Here is a 16580-nt window from a genome sequence, read left to right as displayed (position 1 = left end):
TCTCTATTTACATGTAATTTTTGATAGGTTAACCACAAAGGCCGGTAAGGTGAATACAAAAGGTAACAAGCCTTTAGGGGTTACCACCTCTATGTAGTGTGTACCATGTAGCTTGTGTTGTGGCTTTCATTAAGTATTATGCACACACAAATGGTGCACAAAATTTTGTAATGGATTGCTCGGATGTGGTTGGTGGTGTTGTGGCTCATGGTTTGCCAGTGACCATGTATGAGTTGGGGTTGTTCCACACAACTCACACAATATTCAAATTTTATGATGGCCATGAAAATTTCTTGCCATATGGTAAACATACAACAATGTGGAAAAACGTTAATCAACATCACATCAAGACTTGACTAAAAACAGTTCCAACAATAGTGATGATTTCTTGTATGTCAGCATGACGATACTGAGACCTGTAAAAGAATAAGCAGGTACTGAAGTTAACCTTAAATTAAACACTCATGCAACTGACCTGGAACATCGGTCGCAACACCAAAAACACTTGTTTTGATATCTGATGACACAATCCAGCAGGCACTGAATTAAAAGAGAATGTACAAAAAATCAATATGCTGGGCTGTATCAATAATAGCATGGATAATCAAAATGAACAAAAATTATGTCCCAGGCTAAGTGAATGAATAACATAACTGTTGGGTAAGCATGTCAAACCTGAACATTAGGACATTAGTCAAACAAAAGTACGCTATCACAACTTGGTCATAATACAATGTTTGTACCACTTGACTTCACACTGGTTGCCCAAAAATTGTGCCATTCCGGGACAACAGCATAATTATGAAACAAATAGTTACTACAACACAGAAGGCTTACTGTTGCACTGTCTACACTGATATACCATAATTTAAAAACATAACTGGTGGGCATTAAATACAATACACTTAACATCTGGGTACTAGGAAAAAATCACTAACATCACAACATGTAAACTGACCTGGAAATTAACACCCTTGATGCCACTACAGTCTACGCTGGATATTTGTTTGAACCCATCAACACTATGCCTGATACATCTGAGTAGACTGACCTGCAAATTCACATCACTAGTATACAGTGATAATTAACTACAAAAACAACAATTGCAATAATACAATTCTTCTGTACGTCAACTGACCTGAAATTCATGACACTCAATATCCACTACCTAAAATGTTTTCTCTATTAGCCTGTTATACAAAAGCTTGACTAGTTTGCAATAACTAGGTTGGGTAAACAATGCATTCTGCAAAAAAAAATAATATGCATGTTGCGATTGTAGTTGCTTCAGTAAACAGTGAAGCAAGACACAAATTAATAAGTGATATGCCATTGTGTTACCCTGTTCATGGAAAGTAAGAATATCCTTGTTCCATATTTGTATCATCAAGCAAACTTGATAAACTTGATCGAGGTATGTGTGTTTATTATGGTTTTGTAGCTATTCAATAATCACATCAACCATGAATATAATTGCAAGATACAAGATGATTGAACCTTGAAGCTGATGTAGTAATACTGCTCAGGAAATCATCTACTGTCGCATTCATAGTAGACAAGTTGTGAGTTCATCCACATCAGGCTCTAAGATCTCGGGTTCTCTACTGAAAGTTATTGTGTTTGAATGATTTAAATAGGCCAGGTGGGCTGAGGTGGCTCTTGACTGACTTGGCTATGCTACATTGTGGTATATTATACAAGTCAGTTTATGCATTAAAATGCATTGTTAAGTATCTCATGTATATGACTTATTATGGAAATGGAGCATGCCTTTTAACACTTATCCATAGCTGCCGTGCTGACTGACAAAGTACTGGCTTTAATTATGTTAGTGCAATGATATTTCTTGCAATCACTTGAATACAGTTGAGAATGCCTGGAATGTTCATATTCTCTTGTATATTATTCACCACATTATCATAAAATATATTGGTTGAGGTGTTTAGTGAAAGTAGCAATGATTTTAATGTAATGTAGTTTAGTTTAATGACACTACTTAGTTCAGTAATAATTTTGTCAATCACTGCATGGATGATACATTGTACATTTGTTGTGGTACAGTTGTATGCCTGAGCTCTGGAAATATATGCATTGTCTCCTCAAACATTGGTTACTTACACGAAAGGCAAATATGAATGTTCACAGACAAATTTAACATCTTACGGCATTGACACTTTGTGTGTCTTGCACTTCCATGATGCACCAATTCCACTGGAACAGATGCTTCAGAAGCACAATCAATATACTTATCTTGGTCAACCTATATAAATAAGTTTGAAACCTGTGTTCTGCAATCCTGGAGAAGCCTTCTTAATTTTCTGATTCATTACAAGCTATGTATAAAGCATTCCAGCACTATGTGCAAAGTATATGGAAAAGGTGCAGTTGTAATGAATCAAGTACTGCACATTATATTTTCTCTATGTTGCATTTCACTGCAAGCATATATCCTCTTTCAGTTGACTTTGAACATTTGATGACAGCTTTAACTGCATACATACAGCGATGAAAATTAGACAAGGTTGGTAACGTGTCAATCATCTCGTGATCTCAGCTGAACATTAGAGGTGCGTGATGACAAACTTAGTGAAGTGAGCAAATTACAATTTAAAGAGTATAAAATATGTTATATTAGTTTTAACACTACGCCAAATGGTGGGAGAGTTGGAGCCCCTAGGAAGTGTCTACACCATTAGGTATACAAGTAATTTAAGGAAGTTTACTATTTAGATAAATAAACCTATCTTATATGCAATATCTTAATATAATTGAGATTATCGCACACCTCTATTAACATTGATACCTCTTAGTATTCTGAAAGAGAAATTATATGTACATACCAGAGCATTCCAGAGCCCTTAGTCCCCTTACAAGCTTTTTTAGTACAACGTGCTGCATTCCTAGCTGTTTAACACCAGGAACAATGTTTGGTTATGTAATTTCATGTCATAGGGTTATGACACGTGACTAACCTCCTGTGATTGCAAATATTATATGATTCTGTACCAAGTTTCATTAGCTTGAGGACCTCCAATTGTTTTCTAATCATCAAGTAATCCATGTGCAAGCTGCTTTATTGACATCAACACAGAGAATCCATTATAGCTTCTAAAATCACAATACTCTATCCCAGAATGGCATGTGTTCTGGTTAGCCTACACACTTCAAGAAGCTACTGTGTCAGTTTCATTGTTAGGTTGTCCCTACACCTATTGCCTCCACTATAGATGTATAGGTGATTTCTAAAATGTTGGTTCTCAATACTGACTGAGCACCCAGTAGGAAAGTGATAGAAAATTGATTTCTATTTGTACAGGTATACCATAGACATAAATTTAATAAATTCATTGTCGAACACCTCAACCAAATATACAAACACACAGTGGCACAGCCAGCCAGAAGGTGAAGTGGGGGCAGACACCCACAAAATGCTCAAAATTGTCAAAATAATTGCACAAAGGCTAATGACCCAAACATGGGCAAGCAAAGATACAGTGTTACAGTTATGCTAATAATAATCATAACTATGTAGCTACTTTATTATGAATAATCTTATGTCATCACTGCAGGTAATATTCATTGAGCCTTTCCATCCCACATGCCTCAACTGTATTCCAACACATTTGTCCACAATCAAGTAGAACTGTATAATTGTAGTAGAATTACCGATGTATGAAGCAGTAGCTACTTACATTAATAGACACATCCTCTGCTGCACTCCTGGCCAGACTGATTTCATCTACACTTCAGCCTTAACTCTATCCCCTATCCTCCTCTAGTGAGCCAGAACTTGCTTCCTTCAATTTTATAACACTGGTAAAACTGTTAAAGTACAATAAATAGATGTAGATAAATGTCTGGTTCCTTTGGCGCCACAAGCACACCCAGCATACGTCCACTAAGAATGATTAAACTAAGCATAGCTCTTACATTAAACTCTCAACATTGACATTCTGTCACCACATAGTGCTGTCTTCAGCATCATTGATTGACAGTCTCAGATGGTCACTGGTCTCAGACAAAATTTTGAAAATGTACTATCACTTGAGTAAGCTATTTATAGAATAATGATTAACGTGCGTGACTAAAGTTAGATAATTATTACTATTATGCATTAGATAGCTACATGATGAGTTTGTAACGGAAGGGCAAACAATGATTGAATTGGTGATGGACAATTGCTGATGTGGGGTTACGCCACTGCAAACATGTGGTACCACATTCATACCAATCGAAACCAGTACCATGCACACCGTACAATTTTCACCCCTGGCCACTAAAATACTGCAACATAAGTGACCTCACCATACATGTCTCAGTACACAAAACACTTACGTTCTGTTGAGCTAGGCCAGCTGTTGACTGGCTCTTTAACAACTGTCTTCCAGTCCTGCTCCATGAATACAGGAATATTTCAAAAGGCTTTCCACTACCCTTCTACTTAGCATGTCCTGGAGTCTAAAATGGATTTCCTGATGCACGAGTGGAGGAGCCTCCCACAATCAAATTCACGGAGTGATAAAGTGCACGTATCATGTGATTATTAAAGTAGACCATATTCAGTAATCATCCATTCTATACTGTTTGATTTGCTGTTTGGAATTATCTGGCTTTCTCATAGCCTGTATAAGTCAATTCGGTGGGTTTCACGTGACTGTCGGTTCAATAGCCCCGGCATTAGAACCAACTTTCGGTTCAGTAACCACTGCCTTAGGTTAAAGACCAACAAAAAATGAAAAAGGTCACTACCTGCTGACAATAGCTGCTCTCCACCAATTATATCCTCCTTATTTATAACTACACGTACGTAACTAAGTAGCTTGCTACAGTCTTGTAATGTGGTTGAAATGTGCTGTGTTGGTTAATTGCAAAGTATATGTGACTCAAGAACACTCAAGCAGTGAAACAATATACTTGGATGATGCTCCTTTAATTTCAAACAGGATTGAATCACCAATGTATCTCTATTTACCAAACCAGAGAGCATGCATGTGTACTATCTTTTATTACTTGTAGTTCTTTAATATGACATAGTTAGTTTCGAGGCCACTTCTACTATGTATTAAACGTGTACCTAACTAAGTAATATTATTTTATATTGATCATATATAGGTGGTCCATTAATGGCAAACCACAACATTTAACTTAAAACCATTTACAATAAAAGCAATCATTGACCTACCCAGTTGTTAAAGTTTAACAAAATATATAGCCTAAAACAGTCTAAATCATTTAAAAAGTAATCACACAAACGATCAACAACATCAGTTTGTGGTGTTAAGATTTCAACACACCCTTTTCAATCATTTCTTTATTCGCTTTATATGCTACATCATAAGCTGGCCCGAATTTCTCAATGCAGTTGTTGATCCATACATCAACCTTAGAACCAGCCTCATAAGGCTTAACTCCGGCCACCCACAGTTGTGTTATCTCACAAAATGGCTTCAGGTCAGCAATAGAAATATTATCTCCATTGATAAACTTTCCTTTGCTCAAAAAGTGGCTCTCAAGGCTGCCAATGGCTTTGTCAAGTTTTCCCTTACTCTCTTCAACCTTGGCAGGATCCTCTGGCGTACCAAATATCTTTGGTCCAATAAACTACATAAATAATAGTTGTACACAGCTCAATAACCAAACTGCATTACCAGTAGTATATATATATACATCCCTAGAAATTTAAAAATGCTGACCTTGCAGAAATCTGTGCAAATGTAAACATTGATTTTCAGATTCCTCATGCTCTAAGCTTTCCAAAAATGTATAGGTTTGCTAATCCCCATAAAATTTGAACAAAAGTACATAGTGAACCTGACTATCTGTACAAAGTACCCCCACTCTTTTTGCCATTTTTACGTTATGACGTAATTGTAGATAAGGTGTATACGTAGTTGGTTAATTCCAGATAAGTTAGTTAGCTGCATGGCACCAGGTTTTTAGAAGTAGCATAACATCAACTTGTTATCATGTAATAATTTATGGACTTCATTTATCCGAACAATTTGTTTGGCACCCACATGAAGAAATGGTTCATTATTGTTTGCAGTCACACATCTTGTTCAAAACGGTAGCTTATAAAGTAAAAATTCCTGGTATATCAATTTTAATTTAACATTAAAGTTCATTAATGAACTCAACGGATTCTCTGGTGACATATTCACATCCCTATTCATTAGAGGTGATAGTTAATCAAGAAATTTTTACAAACAGAATAGAAGAGCATCCATTATGCTGCGATAACTCAGGAATAATTTTTAGCAAAAAATTGAGGAATATTCCAGAATTTTCTTATTTTATTAGCTGTCACTTTGAAATTTAAAAAATGCTGACCTTGCAGGAATCTGTGCAAATGTAAACATTGATTTTCAGATTCCTCATGCTCTAAGTTTCCAAAAATGTATAGGTTTGCTAATCCCCATAAACTTTGAACGAAAGTATATTTTTTGACATAGTGAACCTGACTAAGAGTGCCATTGGAAGCGATAACGTTTCGAGATATTCCCCGTGAAGAAAACTCTGGTGAGACTTATTTATAATAATCTCCCTATGTAGGGGCATGCATTTTTGTGCTTTTCGAAAATTGCTAGGCTGGTTTTGTACTTTTCAAGAAGTGCAATGATGCATGTCCCTACATAGGAATATAGCTAACAAGTCTTACCGCCTGCTTTCTTCATGGGGAACAGCTCAAAATGTTTATCCCTTCCAATGGCTCTGTATACAAAGTACCCCCACTCTTTTCACCATTTTTGCATTATAACATAATTGCAGATATGGATAAAATTGCAAACAGTTGTCCAATGTAAAAGAAACCACAAATATAAATTTACCACAAATATAAATTTACCACCTGAATTGGTTTGTCAACAGTCTAACCACATGCTAATATTATTTTAAACAGGATGAGATCAGGTTTATCACAAACCATGAAACTGTTTATCACAAACATCAAGTTGATTCTGCTACTCACATTACCTGGCAACCTTTAATATCAAATTTATTTTATCTAAGGATGACACCAACAAAATGTTTTGTGCTTGATTTGTGACATAGTTACATACTAAACTCCAACATAATGAAGTCCTTAGAAACATATGTCTCCAACTCCAACACGATGAAGTCTTTACAAACATATGTCTCCAACACAGTTAGCTTGTTGTAAGTCCTTGCGGCAATGAAGAGTAAACTTCTGGTCAGGCCTATATTACTATGTTATTATTTTAGCCAATAGGTTTTTTGGTTTTGCAATAATGCATATAATCTATTGTAACTTTGGATTTCATAATTCATGAAATATCCGTAATTCTTCAATTACATTGCCATGCACTGCTAAGGAAGTGCTTGTTGAACAAACCGCTTTTAACAACATAATACACACAGAAGTATCTTTTAAACTGTTTTATAGTTTGACTATCCTGTTTTTCCCACAAAATTCTCTCGGCAAAACCTCAAGCTGCTCTTCATTTTCTTTTGCATACATAAGGACACACCCTTTTCAAATAGAAGGGACAGGTTATTCCTAGTAGTCTACGAGGCTTGCACCATTGTTTTCAGTTGTTAAACACTGTAAAACCAGGTAATTCACAAAGCCTGAGGAGAGTTGCCACATCCGTATTTCAGACTTCCAGAAAGAAACCACCTCAGAGCAAAGTTTACCTGTGATACAACTTCATTTCATTTTTACTTCTTACATGCAAGCTGCTTTTACCATTTAATGAGTTTGCTCACGTGGGTGCATATGGACAAACACACACGCTTTTACGAAAACAATTTCAGTAAACCAGGTACGTACCCACAGCAGGCCTTCAGTTTAAAAATAATGTACATGCATCACTTTGTTCAACAGCTTTAATATAGACCATATCCTTTAATATAGACTGTATCATGAGCCACACATTTTACTGGTAGATCATTGATATATATATATACTGTGATTTTAGGTTAGCAGCATAAGTTATAAACAAGTATTGAGCAAGAGAAATGGTACCAAAAACTGGGCAGAGGTAAGTGTGTGCAACCAGGCAATTATCCTCAGAGTCAAAAACATCCATGAGACTTGATTGCTTCACCCTGCTCATGAATGAAAACATAAATGAAAGTGGAGTCATAACTAGCAACCATTTGGTTGGATATAGCTAACATCCCGCCAATCAATGCAGCCCATTTTTCTAGATTTATAGTTTGGATTACATTTGCACTTTAAGTTCACTAGTGATGAAGTAGTCAGAAATCACTATAGAATTTGGTTAAATAAAAAAATTAGAACTCGCTGATAGTGTTTCGGGTCAATCTGAAAGCACAAAGTACACATTAGCTTGATTGTGTACCCTAATACCAAGTCATTGTAAAGGGAATACAAATCTTGTCTTTGGCCAATACTTTTCATGATCCCTACTATTGTGTACATACCATACTTAATATCACATCACATTAGGGTTGGGTGATACTGAAAAAATGCATCATGATACATATCATGAAAATATTTATGACGATAATTGATATTATCATGATAATATATGCACAATAGAAAACTATATGTAATGTATGCTGTATGCATTGTTAAAAGTTTATTAGCATTTACACCACTGCAGTCATTTCTTGGCCGCTACTTTTGATTTCACAACTTTTTAAACCCAGGCATTTTAAGGCCGCACCATTTTTCACAGCTTGGCTGTTTTTGTGCAGATTAGAGTATCTTGAGTCAGCCTTTCACCTACTACGGGTTTGTCACTATTTCATTTGTCCACTATGCTAGCTTATAAATACAATAATAACGGGGTGTGTGATCATGATTTAGTAAATAGATTGTTAAGGGGTGTGGTCTCGGTACTCAATCGCTATCAATCAACCAAGATTACATCAATAAGCGTGGTCTTGAACCTATCGTGAAGTTACAGGTATCTATCAAGTGTAAGCACTTAAATCAGTTTGCAGCATCTAAAAATGCTGCTCAAGGAAAGCACTGATAGGGAAAATTGATGCCTTAATATGGTTTCATTGTATGAAGAAGAATGAAGACCAGCCTGATCGAAGATAAAAGGAAAGACAAGACGCAGTGGCACACACTTGTCGGAACCCCAAAAGGCACATGTCACTGGTGAGTTTGTTATCGTGGCATAAAATGGTGGCTGTGCACTGTTTCATTTGGCCTCCAGCCTTGCAACTGTGGTGAGGCAAGCGGCAAGCTGGCAGGCAGACGAAAATTTAAATTTCAGCAATTTTTTTAAAATTCCATATCCGGCTGCCTGTAAATGTTTTCTTGTTTTCAATGCTGTATTTGATTGATGCTAGATGGCCTAATATTATTCCATAAAAGTGACATGTAAGATGTCTCTATGATGATTTTTAAAGGTGGAATTTTAGGCGGCATACATCACTTTCCTATACTTAAACAGTACTACTATACTGTTTGATAATATACCTTATTCACAAAGTAACCACCAGCTCCAGCCCTGATGTTTGAGTCACTCCAGTCAAGACATTCATCTACTCTGGCACGATCCTCTAGTTTGCTGGGATACCAGTGGTCAGGAACTTTGTACTTTGCTGCAAGGTACCTTAGAATAGCTCCACTAGATGAGGAATACATAAACATATTATCTACAAATTTCCAGAATGTGTCATATGCTATAACTACTTACCTTTCACACAAGCACAATCCATTATCATCCATTGCAGGGACAGTTCTGAAAGGATTGACTTTTCCTAGACCTTCATGTTTTTTTTTGTTCACCTGTAGTTTGAAAAGAAAATTGGTGAATGTATAATCAGACAACTACTGAGAAACTTACACTAGGTACTACACATCAACTAGCACATAGGCAATTCATGGCCCCCCTGCTGAAAAAAACTTTTTTTAAATCTTGGGGAAAAGTTGCAGTATAGATTGGCATTGTTATTTTTAGCATTTTTTCATGTTTTTAGAATAAATATTAGACTATTTTCAAGCCTTCAAATTGCAAAATCCTGGGGATTGCATCCCCAGACCCCCCTGAAATTCTACCTTATGTTACAGCCATAAAACAATTAATAGCCATACTGTTCCCTACTTGGCCCCTCCTGTGGGTCAGGTTTAGAATCGCCACTGAACTAGTATACTTCTGTTTTCAACAAGTGTAAACTGAACTAGACTAGTACAAACAACTATAAAACAAACCATACACTGTAAAAAATTAGTAGTGAATTGCTCTGCCACAATACTCACTACTTTTTGTAGTGAACGTCACTACTTGGTGGTCAATGTAGTGACGTTCACTACAAACTTAGTAGTGAACGTCACTACACAAAAATAGTGAGCATTGTGGCAGCCATTATTAGTGACGTTCACTAGTTTGTTTTTACTGTGTATATACCAAACCAAATTGACATGTGCTACTATAGCCCTGGTTTGATCTCATTTGCTTTAGTATAAACAGTTGCAATTTTTCAGTCTGACTGAACTACAGCTAAAATGATCACCAATGAGATGATGGTAGAAAATTGAGATGATGGTAGAAAATTTGGATGAAGAATGAAACCTCAAGAAAAACAGCACATGGGCTTAAACACTAACAAGTATAATTATAGGATTTCTCACTAAAATGACGTGCGCCACCCAAAATGCTGCCAGTGAAAGAACATTATCAGCTCTGCGCTATTGACGATCCGCTAAACCATAGTGGGAATTAAAAGGAATGTGTACACTACACCTCGAAATTTTGAAATATCAACAATCTCCTTAGTATCATTAACTGATGTCCGATCACTAGCATCGTTTTATTCATACCAATAGCATCATCACTATTCACAATCTTTTTTGCAGCAGGCATTAAAAGGAATATTACCTTAACACTTGCAAATCAGTCTTCTATATCAAGATGAACGTCTCACTCAACACCTCAGTTATAGAGTATAGAGTAGTGTGTTATCACCTTGACTTAATCGTGATGCCCACTTATACTTACTTTTAAACTTGCTATCATGTGATAGTGGGCATTCAATGGAATATATTAAGTTTGCCTATTTACGTTATTTATGGTGAATAACTAGGAAATCGTACATGCAGCAGTCATATAAAAAGTTATGATATAGCGTTGTGAGAAATTAATTGTCACGTCGGATCATGTGAGTTACAACATTTACTGACAATGGGGCCTGGAAAACTGACAGTGGGGCACAGGCCCCAGTATTGCTACGCCATGCACTGAACGTAGTATAGCTATCACCACATGATGAACAACACATCTTTTATGGCTTCATGACACAGAGCAGAGCAAAAAGTTCCTGCCAAAATTTCACCACTGAAATATGAAATTTGATGGCCATCATCAAGTGACTGCATGACCTCTTGGGTATAAGCAAGTAAATTGGAAAAGTAATAAATATCAGATTGGCCTTATGACTTCTTGAACAGTTTTGTGCGTGCTGCAGAACTGCAAGAGTACGAGTTACTTCCGGTGTACTTAATAATAAAAATAATGAGACACGCCCTAGAGCATGTGACTATCCCTACACGAATTCAAGCATCAGAGACTGAGTGCATCACATCTATGCATCACAGATGTCTCAGACAACATAGCTAGACTACCACACGGTTTCATTCTCATTTGGACCCTTCTCACTAACTTATATTTTGTCACGGGTTTGTACCCTGAGTTACAATGCAACGCTGCCTGGGACATGTCCTGCATTAGTCTCGCATGGCCAGACCGCTTTTTTCCGTGTATTGGGTGGGGGGAAAAGGGTCTGGTGCAACTCCCAATAGCTGTTTGAATAACATTGACCGCAAAGGAGGCGTCAATGACGTCAGTAAGTAAACTCGAGATGGCTTCGATCCGTTTATCCTTTAAATGAATCTTAATTTGCTCCGATATCTCTTTTAAAGCATCTTGAAAGTTCATCCTCATCGTGTAACAAGACTCACAACCGGAGCAGGAGTGTTATGAATATTTCATTGTTTCACCGACGTCATGGCGCCTCCTTTGCGGCCAATGTTATTCAATTAGCGTCCCCAGTGTCTGGGACGGCTCAGAAGTAAACAGCTATTGGAGTTGCACCAGACCCTTTTCCCCCCACCCAATACACGGAAAAAAGCGGTCTGGCCACGCGAGACTAGTCCTGCATGTGACGGATATACACTTGGACTAGCACCACTGTGTAATGGTGTTGCAAAACTCAGTGAACCTATCGAATGCTACCCAAGGTACCATTACTTCACAACATCAACATCACGTACCTTCACGTAAACTGATCAGCACAGACTCATAAGGAATCTTATTCATTTCAAGAAATAAGACAACAGCCCTACATGGCTGGGAGAGTAGATCGTAGAAGACACGTAGTTCCGGAATCTTGAGGCCTTCAGGTACCGTATGACCTTTACTGAATACTGAAGTCTGACTGAGGTATTTAACCTTTAGTTGCGCATGCGCGATATGTATCTCCACCCAGTTGTCTGATGATCCATGAAGCAATGCAGTGCAAAAAGTAACCATGCGCAATCACTCTGTGCAAATAACTTATTGTTTTAAGTTTACTGGAGCTGCAGCTCCCTGGGATTAGTCCCCATTTGAGTGGGTAATTAGTCTGGTGGCGCCGTCTGACAGATTGTTTGACGGCGCCGCCAATCAAGCAAGTACCTTGATTGTTGCCCAGGGTACTTACTTGTTCCAGACAATTAAAGAAAATCTAATTACTATTAAGGTCATGAAATAAATTGCATAATTGATTGATGTTGATTGTAATTTTGGATGTGGAGTAGCGATTCCGGAAGTCTGTAAATTTTGCACAATAAAATCTCCGTAAATCTCCCAATGGAATTTTAGCACACTCTTTATTTTTTCTTTATTATTAATTACTAGGCAGGCAGCACAGCTGGTTTGCCTAGGATGTAAATCACAGAACACGTTACAATCAATAAGTTAAAGTATGTATGCTACATTGTGTATGTTACAGTTACTAATAATAAACAGTGCATGTGTTGATTACAATTACTATTCATAAATAATAAGTTACAGCATACAGTTACAATCAATCAGTGAGTTATAGTGCATATATTACAATAGAAAAGAAAAAAAAGAAAAGTTACGATAATATAGTTATACAATTAATAACTTACGTAGTTTATTAGTAAAATTATCTAGAGTAGCAGCTTCGATAGCAGAAATGGGTAGTAAGTTCCAATCACGAAAGGATTTTAGAAAGTAACTATTATGATAAAAATTAGTTCTAGCAGTAGGTATATTGAAGTGAAAATAATGTTGAAATCTAGTGAAGGGTGTGGTGGTGGTGGCTGTAATATAGGTAGGTATTTCTAGTGAAACTGAATTGTGTAGTCCTTGGTATAAGATAGAGAGCCTTGAAATTTGTCTTCTAATGTTCAATGCGGGCCATTGCAACTCTGAAAGCATGCTGGTCACACTGTTTTCCCAGTTGTAGTTAGATTTTACCCATCTGGCAGCAATTCTCTGCACCCTCTCAATGGCTTGGATATCTTTAGATAAGTGAGGATCCCAGACTGAGGATGCATACTCTAGTTTTGGTCGAATTAGTCCCAGGTAGGCAGCGGATTTAACTGATTCATCACAATTGTTTAAGTTACATCTCACAAAGTTTAGTGACTTTATTGCATTACTAGTGATGTTGCTAATGTGTGGAGAGAATGACATTGATGAGTGGAATAGGACTCCGAGATATAGATGCTGATTTGTACGAGTAAGTGCTTCATTGTCTATGTAATACTGGAACTCAGGTGGTGAGGTAGATCTAGAACAGGTGAGTATAGCACATTTGTTGGTATTTAGGCTCATCTGCCATCGCTTAGTCCATTGGATGATGTAGTTTAAGTCCTGTTGTAAAAGATGATGATCTTGTTCTGAGTGAATGACACGGTGTAGTACACAGTCATCTGCAAATAGTCTGACACTGGATGTGATGTTAGTAGTAATGTCATTGATGTATAATAAAAACATTAGTGGGCCTAAGACTGTACCCTGTGGAACTCCTGAATCAACATGAATAGATGTTGAACTGTGACCCTTGATGACTACCCTTTGCGTTCTCCTTGTTAGCCAGCTGAATATCCAATTATAGATGTTACCTTGAATTCCATAATGGTGTAGTTTCTTCATTAGGCGTTGGTGTGGTACAGTATCAAATGCTTTACGGAAATCGATGAACACTAGGTCAACTGCATGGTGATGATCCAGTGATAGCTGGATTTCTTCTACAATATTAAGTAATTGGGTCTCGCAAGAGTGATTGGGTCTGAAGCCGTACTGTTTATCACAAAGTATTTGGTAAGCAGTCAAGTGATCCATTATGCTGTGGTAGAGGATGTGTTCTAACAGTTTACTACATATGGAAGTTAAGGAGATAGGTCGATAGTTACTGGGATTGGCTCTATCTCCCTTTTTGAATGTTGGTGTGACATTGGCTGTAAGCCAATCTTCTGGTAGGTTGCCAGAGTTCAAGGACTGAGTGAATATTACTGTCAAGATTGGAGCTATTTCATCACAACAGTGCTTAAGAATGCGAGCTGGTATGTTATCAGGGCCACACGATTTGGAGGAGTCCAGGGTAGAAAAGTAACTTTTTAACTCCATCAACTGAGATTGGTATATTGAGCAATGGTGTTATGGGAAGTTCAGGGCTTTCAGGAATATAAGATAGGTCTTCTTTAGTAAAAACAGATTGAAATTGTTTGTTGAGAATCTCAGCCTGGTCTTTAGAATGGTACACAAGTGAACCCTTCACTTTAAGAGGTGCAATTCCATGAGTATCTTTACGAATGGTTTTGACATACCTCCAGAATTTCTTATAATTAACACCACCATTATTAGAGAACATCTTGTTTTGATACTTGCTATGAGCTTCACGGATAAGATTAATTATGCTGTTCTTTATGCTGCGATAGTTATGCCATGCTTCTTCTGTTTGTAAACGTCTTGCCTTATTGTATAATTTTTTACGTTGTTTCATTTGTTTCTTGATGTTACTAGTTATCCATGGTAATTCTTTATTAGGTTTAGACATTGTTTGAGGTATATTAGTAGTTATTGCATTATTAATGGCCTGCTTGAATTTGTCCCAGTTTTCTTGAACACTATTAGAGTAGGGGTCAGAGGAAAGAAATTCAGCCTGAAAGGTTGAAATATCAGATCTGAGTTGAGTCATGTTACCCCTGTCATAAAGAAATATTGGGTGCACAATATCGTCAGATTCTTGTTTGTTGTTTAGCATTAGTTCACAGTACACAGCTCCATGATCTGAGATACCAGGAATGATCTCCAAATTAGTGACTGATTCAGGGTGTGATGAAAAGATTAGATCAAGGATGTTTTCTCCATGGGTAGGTTCAGTAACTAGTTGATCTAACCCAAACTCGTTTACGGATTCTAACAGTAACTGGTTTACATCAGTACCATAAGTCGGATTAGGGCTGATTTGGCCTGTACCATCTATCCAAGAGATACTAGGAAGATTGAAATCTCCTGCTAATAGTATTTGCGGTGTTTGAGATGATTCATTATGGGACATGTTTGAAAGAAAGTTATTTAACATGGTAATAGGTGTGACATTGTTATTAGGAGGTCTATAAAATGAACACAGACACAAAGGTTTGCTATTTGGGATTTGGAGTTTTGCCCAGATCATTTCTGCTTCATTAGATGGATTTGAAAGTTCTGAGATAATAATACTGTCTCTAAAACCTATAAATACGCCACCACCACCCAATGAACGGTCTTTTCTGATAATTTTGTAAGAGCTAGGTAAGATTTCGGATGATAAAAATGTAGAATCGATATGAGATTCATTTCCAAGGACGATATCAATGTTGTAGTGTAAAAGTAGTGCAGATAACTCATTTCTTTTATTTTGGCTTCTAATACTTCGACAATTGATGATTAAAAATTTGAGGGTATGATTACTATGATTTTTACATTGTACTAGTGGGTCTAGTCAATTGCTTGATGATTCCATTTGATCATCTGGCAATACAGCTTGAGATAGAACAAGATTACACTCGTTTCGCTGCATTAAAATGTCGTGGAGAGAGAAGTTGATTGCTGCTAAGGTTTTTGAGGGTGAGGAATACGATGCGGGTACATCATCTGTATTCTCCATGTCTATGCAAGTTATATTACATAATAGAAATCATTTAAGTGTTGTACATATAAGGCATCTTAGAAACCACAATTCTGTAGTGTCTTCATTTTTTACTGCTTCAGTGAAATTTACAGCTCAGATTTCAGTCTTTATAGGCATAGCAGATTTCAGTGGACCTCACAAGGAGCAACTGACTTGTTTGCAGCTTTAGTAGCTAATATTCATTCAAGAGGTATGCAAGCTATATAAGTTTAGCTATGCTGGATTTTGTATCTGTATCATGTAAACTGTAATTAGCATTGTATCACCATAGGTGACTGGATTTGCGAAAAGGTACCTTTTCCACACATTTGAATACCAGCAAACAAAATGATGTAACACTTGACTCCTTATACTGATTAACTTGCTCTTAGTATCACAATGTAGCCAGACACTGTAGCTACATTCATTGAAAATTTCAAGCAATTATATGCCATGATCAAAAAGTTATGAAGCTT

General features: G+C 36.9%; 3 protein-coding genes and 1 long non-coding RNA gene across 4 annotated transcripts in view; all 4 read right to left on the bottom strand.

Annotated features, from left to right (window-relative positions):
* The window catches only part of LOC136268141 (glutathione S-transferase theta-3-like), a 34734-nt gene extending 22242 nt beyond the window's left edge, over positions 1-12492 (bottom strand). The window contains exon 1 of the mRNA XM_066063387.1: positions 12212-12492. Within this exon, the coding sequence (XP_065919459.1) occupies positions 12212-12470 (259 nt within the window). The 5' untranslated portion in view covers positions 12471-12492. The remainder of the gene's footprint in view (positions 1-12211) is intronic.
* Positions 88-3017, bottom strand: LOC136236914 (uncharacterized). The gene is made up of 3 exons (XR_010692233.1): positions 959-3017; positions 476-540; positions 88-416 (listed from the first exon to the last, which is right to left on the bottom strand). It is a non-coding gene; the product is annotated as an uncharacterized lncRNA (long non-coding RNA).
* Positions 5108-11882, bottom strand: LOC136268704 (glutathione S-transferase theta-3-like). Its single transcript, XM_066064147.1, has 4 exons — positions 11760-11882; positions 9639-9730; positions 9419-9569; positions 5108-5601 (listed from the first exon to the last, which is right to left on the bottom strand). The coding sequence occupies exons 1-4, from the start codon at positions 11880-11882 to the stop codon at positions 5278-5280; spliced, it is 690 nt and encodes a 229-aa protein (XP_065920219.1). The 3' UTR covers positions 5108-5277.
* Positions 12493-14523: 2031 nt separating the features above from the next.
* On the bottom strand, positions 14524-15513 carry LOC136236758 (uncharacterized). The gene has a single exon (XM_066027000.1). The coding sequence runs from the start codon at positions 15511-15513 to the stop codon at positions 14524-14526; it is 990 nt and encodes a 329-aa protein (XP_065883072.1).
* Positions 15514-16580: the final 1067 nt, after the last annotated feature.

Source organism: Dysidea avara, chromosome 10 (assembly GCF_963678975.1).
Source record: "Dysidea avara chromosome 10, odDysAvar1.4, whole genome shotgun sequence".
NCBI lineage: Eukaryota > Metazoa > Porifera > Demospongiae > Dictyoceratida > Dysideidae > Dysidea > Dysidea avara.
This window is presented reverse-complemented; position numbering and strand designations above follow the sequence as displayed.

Excerpts from the sequence above, each read along its gene's own strand:
- LOC136268704 (XM_066064147.1), bottom strand. The coding sequence starts at position 11,882 with ATGAGGATGAACTTTCAAGATGCTTTAAAAGAGATATCGGAGCAAATT. Across the intron at positions 9,731-11,759 it reads TCATTGACGCCTCCTTTGCG|GTGAACAAAAAAAAACATGA; the intron begins GTCAATGTTATT and ends TTCAAACTACAG. Across the intron at positions 5,602-9,418 it reads GTGGTTACTTTGTGAATAAG|TTTATTGGACCAAAGATATT; the intron begins GTATATTATCAA and ends TTATTTATGTAG.
- LOC136236758 (XM_066027000.1), bottom strand. The coding sequence starts at position 15,513 with ATGTCCCATAATGAATCATCTCAAACACCGCAAATACTATTAGCAGGA.